At 39.5% G+C, this 14,377-nt stretch overlaps 1 protein-coding gene across 2 annotated transcripts in view; it reads right to left on the bottom strand.

Moving 5' to 3' along the window:
• The window catches only part of agap3 (ArfGAP with GTPase domain, ankyrin repeat and PH domain 3), a 188,696-nt gene extending 185,320 nt beyond the window's left edge, over positions 1-3,376 (bottom strand). Inside the window, exon 1 of one of the 2 annotated variants that reach the window (XM_047367260.1) lies at positions 2,089-3,376. In XM_047367260.1, the coding sequence (XP_047223216.1) occupies positions 2,089-2,458 (370 nt within the window). In that variant the 5' untranslated portion in view covers positions 2,459-3,376. The remainder of the gene's footprint in view (positions 1-2,088) is intronic. The other variant, XM_047367259.1, reaches the window with a different exon arrangement.
• Positions 3,377-14,377: the final 11,001 nt, after the last annotated feature.

The following is a 14,377-nucleotide window of genomic DNA, read 5'->3' as shown; positions in this document are numbered from 1 at the left end:
CTCAGCTAAAGAAAACACACAGGCCTGAGGGAAAACAAATCAACAAAAGTTAAGTTCAGCTACTCAAACTTGTCCTTTGAAGGCATTCTAGATACTTACAGAGGAATCCATTTTATTGCTTGTTATTAGGTCAGGATTGTGCTTCTTTTCAATGCAGAAAAGGACAAGATAACAAGAGAGGGAATAACATGACCTTTAGGTTGTTTTAAAGCACATCAGAGAGATAAAAGGCTCCAGTGTTGTTCCATTAAGGCATAATAAAGGCATGCCTTTATTGAGAAAAAATATTCAACTATTCAAAAAAGGCAAAAGAAAATCATCTATTTCTTTAAATGTTAACAAAGTACAGTTGACTCTCTTAAGTTGATTTTCTGTTTCACATGGATGGTTTCTGAAACCATCATGACTGTTATCCTGTATGGTCTAAAGCCATAACATTTTAAACAAGCGGCCTTATAAAAAACATAATGATTAAGATACATAATTTTTCTCTATAAGGTTGCAAATGTTTTGCCTCAGTTGGTATAGCTTGTGCAGTGCATCTGCTTAATTGGATCATCAAATCTGGTTAACTCTTACTAAAAAATATCAATCCTGCAGTAGATACTTGCATACATTATTTAATTTATGGTGTGTTACGGTAGAACAAAAACACAATGTCATATACTGAAAAATAAATAGGCCTCAATGTGTTTTTGTGAGGGGAAACAGAACTCTTTGCAACCTATAGCAGCCCAGTTTCAACAGACAATATACTCACAGGCAATAATTGGATAAAGGACTGGATGACAGGCAGGGTGACAAAAACGGACAACTGCTACTATAATTTAAGATGCCTACATGTCACAACGCATCTTCTTCAGCTGACATAATCTTGTTGCTCCCCTTATAGTAGGGGGGACTGTAACCATTGTATTCCTCCACACAACACACACATTATATATATATATATATATACCAGCCACATTCGAGTCAAAACTGGAGCTGTACAAACCTACAATATAACTAATTGTTATCACTATCTAAATATCGCAATTGTAAAGGTCTGTTTGAATGCAATTTTTGGTGGAATATAATATTTCAAGTGTCATGAATTTATACTTTAATACCTGTAAGAGCTTTGGCCAGATGACTGGACTCTAACTTCACAAAGTGTTTATCTCAGTGGCTAAGATGCTAAAACTCAAGAACAGTGCACATGACATCACGTAGTGGTAAAAGAAGAAATATTTCTGGAAAATAATGATTCATTGTAATAGATACCATTAGTGCAATTTACAGCAACAGTATCGCAATGCAGCCCTGGTCAAATCCTTCATTGTCCACTATAAAGCTAAAGGTGGGGGGGGGGGGCATCGCAGTGAGGGAAGCATACATCCAAATTATTAAAACAATGTCTTGACCAGATGAAAATTAAAGTTTAGAAATGGCCAAGCCAGAAATAATCCAGCCCAGCTTTGACTGATAACACAGTCCCATGGCCACTGATTGAATGAAGAGCGTGAAAGGCTATAATTTATAATTTAGATAGATAGATAGATAGATAGATAGATAGATAGATAGATAGATAGATAGATAGATAGATAGATAGATAGATAGATAGATAGATAGATAGATAGATAGATAGATAGATAGATAGATAGATAGATAGATAGATAGATGTTATCTCTAATAGTCAATCAATATTTGTTTACCCTCCTACTACTAAATGTTTTTTCACTTTCATGAAACACATGCCTGTATGTTTGGCAGCCAATGCCTCTATTAGCCAAATGGATCTCTCTCTCTCTCTCATTACAGGTCAGTGTCAGAATAAAAGCAAATCCCATTAGGCAACAAAGCTCATTTTCAGAGGACTGATTGCAGTGCCTCCCGTGAATGCAGCTGAGCTCTGTTATTGTTCACACTGCAGTGCATGGGTGCAGTTCGGTCCATGAATAAGGACTAAGAGATCGGCTACGCCCCCATCCAAATGTGATTGTTGACACTGGGGCTGTGCCTATTACCATGTTACCAAGTGGGATTAACAGGGATACACAACATCCCTTCCTCTTAATGAAGGAAACAACTGATTATTAAATTGCTCACCTTCAATAGAGATGACATGCTCTCTGATCTGGTTCTGCAGAGCCAGGTCGTCGATGCGCTCGATCAGATCGTAGATTGCGTAGATGTTCGGGTGGACGGACTCGAACCGGTGGATCTCCGCTCTGATGGCCGCTGAGTTGGACAAAACAAACTGCGAGCCTGCCGGACCGGACTGTGAAGCCTGGCCCGAAACAGTACCCGAACCGAATTGACCAGCCCCTGAGCTCGCAGACGACCCGGATCCGAACTGGGACGGGATGGACTGGGGCACCGGGACGGGAACGGGCGCCGGGACCGTCCCTGGAGTGGGCATGGCCGGCTGAGACTGCTGCGAGAGACCGGACACTGGGACGCTCGACTGGAAATTCATTATTGGTTGTTTTCTTTTTTTATGAAAAGGCGAACTCTTCAGCGACAGAAATGTGGAGGCTAGAAATTAGGACTGAGGCGAGGCGAACAAAAGAAGTTCGCGCGATGCGGTGGTCTGGAAAGCGATCGACACAGAAGCATCAATAGTTGGTCGCCAACTGCAACAAAACGCGGCTCATATTATCACAACTTGACTGAGGTTCATTTTCCGTTGTTGGCCAGATCTGTCCAGGGCCTCCCCTCTTTTTTTTCAGTGTCTTTACAAACCCGCAGTGCCTACCGGTCGGACACTCCTCCCACACCGCTGTTTTGGTCAACGCCGTTTTCCGTAGTTGCCCTGTTTGAAGGAGACAATGGGCTTTTGCTCGGCGCCCTGGTCCACTCGCGTTGAACGCCGTCGCTTCTGCTCTGAAATGAAACAGTGTTCAGTTCTCGTACGGTCAAAGTGGTCCCTGCCCAGAGCCCTCCTCCGCATGGTGAAACGTCACCCATCACGTAATTGTGCTTGAGATGGGAGGAGGGTGTGATTGGATTTTAGTAGAAGGACAAAATCACAACGTGCAAATCATCACAATAACCTGCCTGGCAATTATGCAACAGAGAAAATAGACAATGAAAAAGACACATGAGTAGATGATGCAATATATATAGTTGCCCTTTCTAACTATATACGTGCCAGTAAAATCATACTAAATATGGTTTTTTTTTTTGCAGCTCTCAGTAATGACTAATGTTCAGTATTCATTGCCTAGAAAACGCATTTAAACACATTTTTGTACATTTTTTTAACGATTAAACCAGAATCTTCAGCTTATTTTACTAGGGTTTCATGTGATAGATCAATAAAAGGTACATCACGATTGTGGACCGAAAGGAAAAGCATACATGGTTCACTATTTTTTTTCCACAAATAAAAATCTGAAAAGTGTAGCTTGCATTTGTATTCAGCCTCTGAGTCAAAACATTGTAGAAACCACCTTTCACAGCAATTATAGTGGCAAGTATTTTGGGGTATGTCTCTACAAGCCTTGCAGATCTATAAAATTAAATGTTGCCCATACTTCTCTGCAAGATGGCTCAGTCAGTTTGGATGGCAACATCATCATTAAGTTTTACCACATATTATATATTTGGATTTAGGTCTGGACTTTGACAAGATCATTTTAACGCATAAATATGCTGACCTGTTCAGTGTGTTCCTTAATGTTCCCTGAGCAGCTGTGTTTATGCTTAGCTGCACTAGATTTTATTTAGGGGTATCAGTGTCAAGAGGAATGAATGCCACACCTGTTTTTTGGAGGTTTTGTTTTGGTAAAAAAAAAAAATGAAGCTATTATTTTCCCTCTACTATACATAATACACTAATTTGTGTTGGTCTGTCACACAAAATCCAAATTAAACCTTTTGAAATTTGCAGTTGCAAAGTGACCAAATTCAAGGGGTGTGAATACTTTCTCAAGGCACTGCAGCTACTCTAACTCCAACATGCAAAATGTTCCCAGTTTTCAGAGATTAAAGCAAGCTCTCATTTCACAGCAACTAGCATGAACAAAAGCCAGTTTAATTTGATGGAAGTTGGCACCTGGGTCGCATATTCAGCAAACAAGCATGCTCCCAGCTGCATTGGGAAATAAGAAAGAACGCAAGCTGAAGACGGAAAACCATAGAACATATGATATCTATGCATTCTCCATCAAACGTCTCTGTATGCCCGCTGCCAGTAAGAAGTTTGATTGGAAATCGCTCTTATCAGATATCTTATTTTTTTAAGAACGAGACGAACTGTCTCCATGGTTTGAATGCAGCAGGTGTTAAAGGCCAGATGACTGTCACTGTCAATCATGATCTGCAGCAGTGTGGTCACACTAATAAGCTCTTGATAGAAAAAGTAAAGGGAACACTGAAAGCAAAACTGCAGCCAATACATCAATCATAATTCCTTTGCATAGACATTTGAAAGAAGTCTGCAAGAGGTAAACTTAAGACATCTTAAAAACAGTAGAGTAATCCAAAGACAGTGTAATGAAAGATATTTTTCAGCTCTCAGCTTTTAGACCGCCTGCTGCTTTGAAACTTCTTTCACACATTAATAATAGAGTACTATAAAAGTTTTTGTTTTTTTTCAAATATTCTGAAAAATCTTGCAGATGGAGCATTTGTTTAGATAATTCATTTTGCTTTGAGCGCTCAAGGACTTTCATTAAATGTGTATGATTAAAAAATACCGAGCTTAGCACTTTTTATAGTTTCAATAAATTAGTCGTTGATAATTCCAAACACATGCTAAATTAGTGCCTTTGCTTTGTTTATGTAATTAAATCAGTCTAATTGGTTATGTAACAAAAACCTGTTGAGTGCGACTGCAGAGATGATAATGCACATTAGGGCAGCTGGAATAGGATAAGAAATATTTTTTCCTTCTTTGGTGCAGGAGCAGCAATGTGCCTGAGCAATTACATATTAATTCAACATAAGATGAACCCACTGCTTTGAAGATTAGAATCATTATTTATGATTTCCATAATGAATTATGCTATTTTAAGTAAGCAAGCTGCTTCGTAGTTAGTGAGCCTTCACAAACTTTCAAAACTCACTTCTCAGGACAGATTAGATGCTTTAAATAAAGATACTAAATCTAACACTAATAGTAATTTCTGGAAACTGAACAGAGTAGATCACACATGTGAAATCCATGCTCCTTTTACTGCCCAGTGCTACCTGTGTTTCTTTATCCTCAGCCTTCTGCCACCATCTGTTGGCCAAACATGAAACTTCTTCATTCATTCATTTCACCATTTTGGTTAAATATAGCAAAACTCATTACTATCCTTTAAGCGTTTTGTCACACTCCCGAGCGTTTTATTTACACTTTTCCACTGGTGCTTAGCAATAATAATAACAGACGTGCTTTCTGCCAACTAATGTGTACTTCTGATTTTTAAAAACGCAGTAAGGAGCTTTAACTGACATCTTGTGGCTCAAAAAAAAATATATATGCTGACATATTTTAATCCATGTAGTTTAGATTTTATTTGCAAAGCATGTGCATTTTTCTCCCCATTCAGGTCATGTGTTATATTTTACTCATGTGACACAAGAAGAGGTCATCTTTGGAGTTTTCCATTTTTTTCCCTCATACATCTATCATCGGTAGCATTTTGATCTCTTTGTCTAAATAGACAAAAAACAGTCATTTTATTGCAAGACAACATTCTGTTGTAAATATACCATATTGGGCTTTAAAATGATTATACAGTTGTCTCAGTCTCAAAAGTGCAAACATATATCTTCTTTTAGCTGCTCCCCTCAGGGGAAGCCACAGCAGCTTTGGGGTCATTTCTAAACCTGCCAGACTTTCTTTGAGTGGCAACTCACAAGGAAAATCTCAGCATCTTCAACTATTTCCCCTCCAGCTCAGTCTCCTTTCTTTTAGATAGCGGCATTGAAACTGTTATCAAAGCCGATGTCATAGGATGCCTCACAACTGTCTTTTAGAGTTTCCCTTCAATCTTGCTGTTTCCCTTCTGTCACACATTACTCCTGATGCTCATCTCCATCCATTTCAACCTGCATGCTCTTATTTGTTTCTGTCTTCCACTGTATACTACTTTGGATGGTTGACCACAGCTACTTAAACTCATCCACCTTTGCTACTTCTGCTGCAGCTTCATCTTTCTTCCTGCATCACCCTTGTTCTCCCACATGTATTCTGTCTTGTTTCAGCTGACCTTCATTCCTATTCTTTCTAATGCAAACCTCGACCACTTCAGGTTCTCCTTCATCTGCTTCCTACTCCTGTCCACAGACTACAATGTCCTCTGCTAACATCATAGTCTACAGAGCCTCCTGCCTGAACTTATCCATCAACCTTTCCATCATCACTGCATGCAAAAATGGGCTCAGAGTAGATCCCTGATGTAACCCCAGCCTGATTTTTAACCCCTCTGTGACTGACTGCACACCTCACCATTGTCTCACTGTCTTCATTTGTGTCCTACATGGCCTTCACATATTTTTCGGCCACCAGTGATTATCTTATGTAGTCCCACAGTTCCTCTCTAGGCACCCATCAGGTACTTTTTCTAGGTTTACTTCTCTGTATCTCCCTACCAGAACTCTTAGAACAAATATTGCATCTGTGGTATTATTTCTGGACATGAAACCAAACTAGTGCTGACTGATCTGAACCTTTGGCCTTAGCCTCACTTAGGCTGCTCTTGCCCACTTCTTCAATGTGTGGCTCATCAACTTTATACATCTATAGGTACTACTTTGTTCTCTTCCTTCATCTACTGATTAACTATTTTAGCAGGAAAAATGGCGCAACGCTGGTGGTGTAGGGGGTTAAGCGCGTGTCTTTGCCGCATGTCTTCCCCTCTCTCTCCGTCACCATTTCCTTTCTAACTGTCAAAATAAATACAGGGAAGAATAAAGGCCACTAGTGCCGAGAAAAGAAAAAAGAGTCTTTTTAGGACATTCATGATGTGGGATGTCAGGGCAACAGGTCTATAGTCATTACGGATTAATGGGTAGTTTTCTTTGTTACTGGAACAAGACAGAAGGTCTTTCACAACACTGGAACCTTCTTCTGGGCCAGGCCAAGGTTGAAGAGGTGCTACAGAATCCCACAGAGCTGCTCTTCCCAGGCCTGCCCAGGAGAAGGGGGAGGCAAAGGGAGCATCAACATCTTCTGATTTAGTTGAGGACGAACATGTAGAAGCAGAAGCTCTGATGTGGAAGGTAAAACCTTTGAGGTGTGACAGGGAAGCTTTGGGCCAAAAGAGGATGGGATGTCTGTTTGGCTGTGGGCAGGGGAGAAGAACTCTGAACTGAACTTATTGAAGAATGTGTTCAGTTCATTGCCTCTGTCCAGATGTCCATCGGTCCGATCTTCCTTCTGCTTGAAGCCTGTGATCTTCATCCCTGACCACACTGATACTGTTTTGCTGGAGCTTGCTCTCCAGCTTCTTCTTGTAAACCTCCTTTCTGTCTCTTATCTTGATTTTAAGTTGCTGAAAAGCAAATTTACTCCCAATCTTTAAGGTTTGGATAACTTTTTCAAAGTAGGAGAAACAAATATTGCCAACTCAGGATGTCGCATGCTGATAGACTGTTATAAAACCCTACTCAACATTTCAAAGATCAATGAGGATATTTAAACATTTAATTTCTTGCTGAAAATGATCTCAGAGCCTGTGAGATCTACCCCAGTGCAAAAAGAACTGCCATGAATACCAGAATAATTAAGCTGCATGAAAGCTCCTAAATTATGGATTTTAATTTTGACTTGTAAAGATAAGAATTAAATGCAAATCTGCCAGCTGAATTTGTTCACGTTAATAAGCCCCTGTGGCAAAAACCTTCAAGTATAGGACCTGGCAGAAAGGATTTCAGCAGGATTGACCTAATATCACATCCCTTACAAATAGAAAAGACGAATCTACTTTACTATCACTACACAACCACGTATAAGCCACAAATGGAAATTTGTATGCATAGTTCATACATATTCCTTTTCTATACTCAAGCAATGAACTTTGTTCAGATGTGAGAGCTATTTTTCTTGCCATGTTAAACCAAACTCAAATATAACTGGGCCTGCTAAAACGTTATTCTTGACCTGCCAGGTGTGTTTCTTGGCCTTTCTGATGATTTGTGTTCACAAATAATATGAAAAAAACCTCTGCAACCATAACAGCTGAATTTATACTGAATAAATTACAAACAAGTGAACTCTATTCACAGATTAGGGGAGTTCTGATTGTAACTGGTTGCACTAGATTTTATTTAAGGGTATCAGATTAAAAAGGACTGAATACACTGCACGTCACTCTCCAGATTTTGATTTGTAAAAAAAATGTTAAAAGCCTGTATCCATAATTGTGAAAGGTACTATTTCACAATTATGTGCAACTTTCAATTGGTCTATCACATAAAATGCATTAATGTTTTTGGTTGTAATGTGACAACATGTGAAAAGGTTCCTGGGGTCTAAATACTTTTGCAACCCACTGTACCTTCTTCCAGGTCCCAAAACATTTCTGCTTAGAATAAGACATCCGAAAACCCTTGCCGAAGAGTTGTCTTTACTGGATAGATTCATTTAAGCATGATTTTGTCAGCTCTATTCTCAATATTTGGCATTTCTTCCATGACCATCCATGCTAATCCTTGAAACTCTGACCTGACCATGAACTAAATACCAATATACTATAGAGTGAAACGGGAGGCCTTCTGTCTGACAGCTGAAGCCTCACTAAAAATAGATTATGCAGCACAACAATGATCTCAGGCAGATTTACAACAGAGCAGAAGCTCAAGATGTTTGCCACAACTGATTTGATGTCCAGATTTTACTGAAATGCTGTGATGGGACTTTTGAAGAACTATGTATAACCACCTGCAAACCTGGTCCAACAAATTCAGAATCAGAATCAGCTTTATTGCCAAGTTCGTACATATAACAAACAAGGAATTTGACTCCGATACACTTTGCTCCCTGGGTTTCTTTTTTGTTTTTTTGTGTTATAAGATATATTCTGCATATATCCTTATGTCCTTAAATACATATATACAATATACACATATACAAAGGCGGATTTGCAACTTCAGTATGAGGTTGTTTGGTACTCTACTAAATGTTCATCACAGAAACAGCTTGGGAGAGGAAACTGTCTCTGTGGCGGCTGGTTTTTGTAAACAGTGCTCTGTAACGACGGCCTGAGGGTGGTACTCTAAATAGTTTATGTGCAGGGTGTGTGGTGTCTGCAGAGATTTTTCCAGCTCTTTTCCCTGACCCTTGACCTGTATAAGTCCTGGAAGGAGGGAAGGCAGGCCTGATTATTCTCTCTGCAGTCCTGATTATTCATTGCAGTCTGGACCTGTCCTGTTTTGTGGATGAGCCAAACCACACTGAGATGGATGAAGACAGGACAGACTGAATGATGACAGCGTAGAAGATGACCAGCAGCTCCTGTGGAAGGTTGAACGTCTTAAGTTGCCTCAGGAAGTACAGTCTCTGCTGGGCCTTCTTTCGAACAGTGTCTATGTGTGAAGACCATCTCAGGTCCTCAGAGATGGTGGTTCCTAGGAACCTGAAGTGGTCCACAGCTGCTACGGTGTTTTTGAGGATGGTGAGGGGGTGTATCGGGGTGGTGTTCACCGAAAGTCCACCACCATTTCCCATTTCCACAGTCTTGAGTGGGTTGAGTTCCAGGTAGTTCTGACAACACCAGTGTACCAGCCGATCCACCTCCTGTCTGTATGCAGACTCATCACCGTCCTGGATCAGTCCACTGACAATGGTGTCGTCTGCAAACTTCAGGACTTTCATGGACGAGTCCGATGAGGAGCAGTCATTTGTATAGAGGGAGAAGAGGAGTGGGGATAGAACACACCCCTGGGGGGCACCAGTACTTATTGATCTGCTGCGGGAGAAGATGCTCCCCAGTCTCACCTGCTGCTGTCGGTCCGTCAGGAAGCTGTTGATCCACTGACAGGTGGAGGCTGGGACGTTGAGCTGGGTGAGCTTCTGGTGGAGGATGTCTGGTATGATGGTGTTGAAGGCCGAGCTGAAGTCTACAAACAGGATCCTGGCGTACGTCCCTGGGTGGTCGAGGTGTTGCAGGATGAAGTGTAGACCTAAGTTAACAGCATCATCTGCCGACCTGTTTGCTCGGTAAGCAAACTGCAGGGGGTCCAGCAGGGGGCCTGTGATGTCTTTCAGGTGCTTCAACACCAGCCGCTCAAAGGACTTCATGACCACAGACGTCAGGGCTACAGGCCTGTAGTCATTTAATCCTAGGAAGGTGGGTTTCTTGGGAACCGGGATGATGGTGGATTGTTTGAAGCTGGAGGGGACCTCACACGTCTCCAGTGACTTGTTGAAGATCCGAGTGAAAATCGGGGCGAGTTGATGTGCACAGACTTTCAGGCATGATGGGGAGACGTGAATTGGAGTGAATTGAGCACAGCATGGTAAGAAATTAATGAGGTCATACAGAAAAAGATTTCATCAGAAATTTGCTGTTAACAGTGGTTTTAAACCACTAAAAGACAGGATGCACTTTATTTACACACACTGCTTCTGTGTTTTGGCTTAGTTCTTTTCTATTTAAATAATCAAACTGTGTAATATGTCATGTCGTTTATCTGAAGTTGTATAAATGTTAATTCGAGACCTAGTAAGGAACAAGTTATTTTTATTTTGCTTTAATATGAAGAACCATATCAATATCATAGTTATTACCATATCAGAGTGACTTCAGCAGCACGTATTGTTTCTTTTATTCCCTGTGGTGTACCAAGTGGAGTCAAGCAGTCCTACACACAGCGGAGGCGAGTAACGGAGAGACAAGAATAGAAGTGTTAATCTACTGAAACAGAACCCTCTCTTCTGGAACCCTCTTGTTGACAAATTAAGTATCAGGTTTTCCTCTTCTGATGGAAAAAAAATATATAGGCCACACTACAGCAGTGGTGACTGACACTTTATCTCCCTCGTTGGAGAGCCATAGCAGATTTCTTCACATCTGTAAAAGGAAAGTGGGAATAGCTGCTGGCAAGCTGAAAAAACTAAAGGCAGATCCAATTTGCATCTTCAAAGTTCATCACATACTGAGTGAGGCAAAGATAGCATAAACTGGTTATTTCCAAGAAAAACCAAAACTTCCAAGGGATTTACTGAATGGCAGGTAAAAATAAATCAAATAAGCATTTGAAGATTTTTAAATGTTTAAATTTAAGATCCAATTCAGTAAATCCTGTCTTTTTTTCCCATCCTACTTGTGGTACTGCTGGCTCAGTTTTTTGCTAACTGATTATGTCCTGGATAAAGATCTTAAAAAAGCTTTTGCTGCCATTTACTCTGTGCACTCAATATTTGTTGTGCAGAGCAAGTACTTCTGAACCAGTGCTTCTGTCTTTTTTGTGTCTTCTTTTTCCTCTCAGCCTCTAATCAGGCACTCTAGATGGTTGATCCTACTGAGCCAGGTTCAAGTAGATGTGTCTTTCTGCTAAAATTTCATTTTACCGTTTCGCTGTTGCCACATTCATGCTCAGGAGGAGGGATTACAGCAAAGTCACCGACTCAATGTAACTAGCTGGGCTACCTTAGACATCTCCCAATGAGCATGATTTGATCAATGGACTTTGTACAGCATTATAATTAAGACTGGATTGCATTGTATGTGGGAGCTTTTCTTTCCACTGTTACCACATGCATGTGGCATGTATGAGGGATTGCTGCAAAGTTAACAACATAATGCAATCAACATGCTCAATCTTGAGGAAGTAGTGCTGCAGTCAGTAACTCAGTGCAGTCAATTCGGTTCCCAGAGAGAAAACCCTTTAACAATTGTCATAAAAATTCTGAACATGACTACACTGTTTTAGAAGTTGGGTTGAACAGAAATGTAATTGACTTTGACTTTGTCTATATGATTGCCTTGAATTGACTATACATCTCCGCATGACAATGGGATCTGTGGGGTTTCTACTCCAACAGTGGTTAACTCTGAAAAAGGTCAATCTCAGACAGTGGCATCCAAAAGCAATTGTCAAGGACCAGGGTCCTTTGAGTCTTTGACTTTTCTCTAGCTCAACAAACCTAAATTAGACAGATAGTTCATTACTTGGCATCTGTGGATTCAGGTGTGTTGGAGCTGGTACTTATCTAAAACAGGCAGGATATTGGCCCTTAAGGACTGAACTTGAATACCATGTGCAACCAGATGGGAGAACTCCTCAAAAACATTTAACGGGTTAAGCTGACAGGGCTTCTATGATTTGTTGAAAAACAAAACAAAATCTTACATGAACTTAATAAAAGCAAATAAAACAAACATCTAACGTAACTGAATCTTAAAAGAGTGATCCATCCTTTCTGACTTGGTCATGAAAGTTGTGTTCTTGATGGATTCAACAGTTCTGTCTGGGTCTACCAGTTTAGCTCCACCCAAAGAAGAGCTTCCAAGAGCTGTCAGAAGAGACTGATCAACAAATCAGAAGCTAACTTGCAGTATCATAGGAGCTGTTTCATGTTAAACAGTACAATTCTTCTAAAAGACCTCCATTGGATGTCAGAGACTAAATGTTAACAATACATGACTTTAGCCATAATATCTCATGACTGAGGCTACTTTCATATTCAATCATTTGAATCAGATAGGTTCACATTCAAAGTTTGACACAATTACAATCAACATTGACATTTATGGTTAAAATAGGCTATTTTAAAACTTTTTTGATTTCTAAAATAAAAATTATTAGACTATTAGCCTTAATATAATGTTTTGAATAGTCTTATCTTTGGAGGGACTTTTCATGTCCGTTGGCAGCTTCCATTTGAACAGATGGGATAATGATAGTGAGCAATGTTGGCTGACGAAGTTATTTCAATGAATACTGCAGGAATGACTAAATCCCAAGTCCGGTGAAGCTGTTCAGAGTGATCGGGAAAAAGAGAGGTCTTGGAGGTAAAAGGTCAAATCTGAAGTGTGTGTGGACTACATAGAATTTTTGATTCAACACTTCTAACTGTGCTTTGATGCAACCACGTTTAACAGTTTTCTAAACCTTGACAGCTGACAATAAATATGAAACTAAAGCCACAGGACATAATCAGCACAGCAAGCAACTGAATGAAACTGGAAGATGAAAACCAGGCCATGATGCTGAGAGGTTGATCAGCCATGCAGAAAAAGTCTTTAGAAAGAGAAGGCAAGTGGTGAAATACCAGAATAAATGCAGCACCTAAACTTTGAATCCCTGCAGTAAACATTCTGATGTAACAAAAGCATGTAACATTTGTTGGCTGAATGGACATGAAAATAAGATTATGCTTACACTTCTGGCTTAGGCCTGATACCATAGTTAACAGTTAAAAAAACATATTTTCTGCCTTGTATTTTTTAGTTAATTTCTTACATTATTTTAATATTTTAAAAGTTGGATAAAGAGATTCATGCCAATTTATAAGAATTAATAGGGCAAGAGGAAAACTGTGATACAAATGTGAGTTTTTAGTATTTTGCTACTTTGTTTCTATCTCTATTTAGATCTCATGGTCTTTGAATTACAAATGAAAAACTAAGGAAAATACATTTATTTTGCTAGTGTAATCCATAAAAGTTGTTTATATATTTATAATATCATTAGCTAATCATTTTAAGAGTTAAATCACATATGTCACCATACTGTGTAAGGACCATGTAATGATTATAGGAAATTGCCAAGAGACATTTTTAACAGAAAATAGATGGATGGAAACCTGGTTCTTATTCACACTGTTGCACTGCTGATTTAGATTACAGAATGAGAACATTATGACGTAATAAGGCACCCCCAAACAGGGCTGCTATTTACTGAATAAATGCCATAGTCCACACTGATGGTGAGTCTGTGTGACACAGTGCCCTCTAGTGGATCATTCACGTTGTAAAACGTCACACATACCGGACAATAAACTCAGACTGTTATTAAACAGATAAGAAAGTAACAGAAATAATTGTGCAATGTCATTGCACATCTTCTATGCCAAGTACGCGGATTTCCATTGTTCTTCGCAAAACCTGTAAACAAAACTTGATAAAGGATTACTGTTCATAACCAGCTAAGTGGATTGCCTTTGCTCAATAAAGATAGTCCACAAAAATCAGAATTAGAATAGATTACCAACTCCTGCTGTTAGCAATATGGCTAAATGCCAAGGGCATCATGTCAGAGAGCTGCAGAGCAAGTTTCATATGTTTGATTTGCATATCTACATATATATATCAATGCAGCTGGCTAACTAGGTTGGACATATCTGAATCACAGATTAAGGTTACCTTTAAGGTTAATGTTATTTAATTAAATTAATCGTATTTATAGTAAGTTAATGTTATAATAATAAAAAAGTTTAATAACAAAAAAAAGGAGT

This window comes from Girardinichthys multiradiatus, chromosome 6 (genome assembly GCF_021462225.1).
Source record: "Girardinichthys multiradiatus isolate DD_20200921_A chromosome 6, DD_fGirMul_XY1, whole genome shotgun sequence".
In the NCBI taxonomy this organism is placed as follows: domain Eukaryota; kingdom Metazoa; phylum Chordata; class Actinopteri; order Cyprinodontiformes; family Goodeidae; genus Girardinichthys; species Girardinichthys multiradiatus.
Note: the sequence above shows the minus strand (reverse complement) of the source record. Positions and strands in the feature narration are given on the sequence as shown.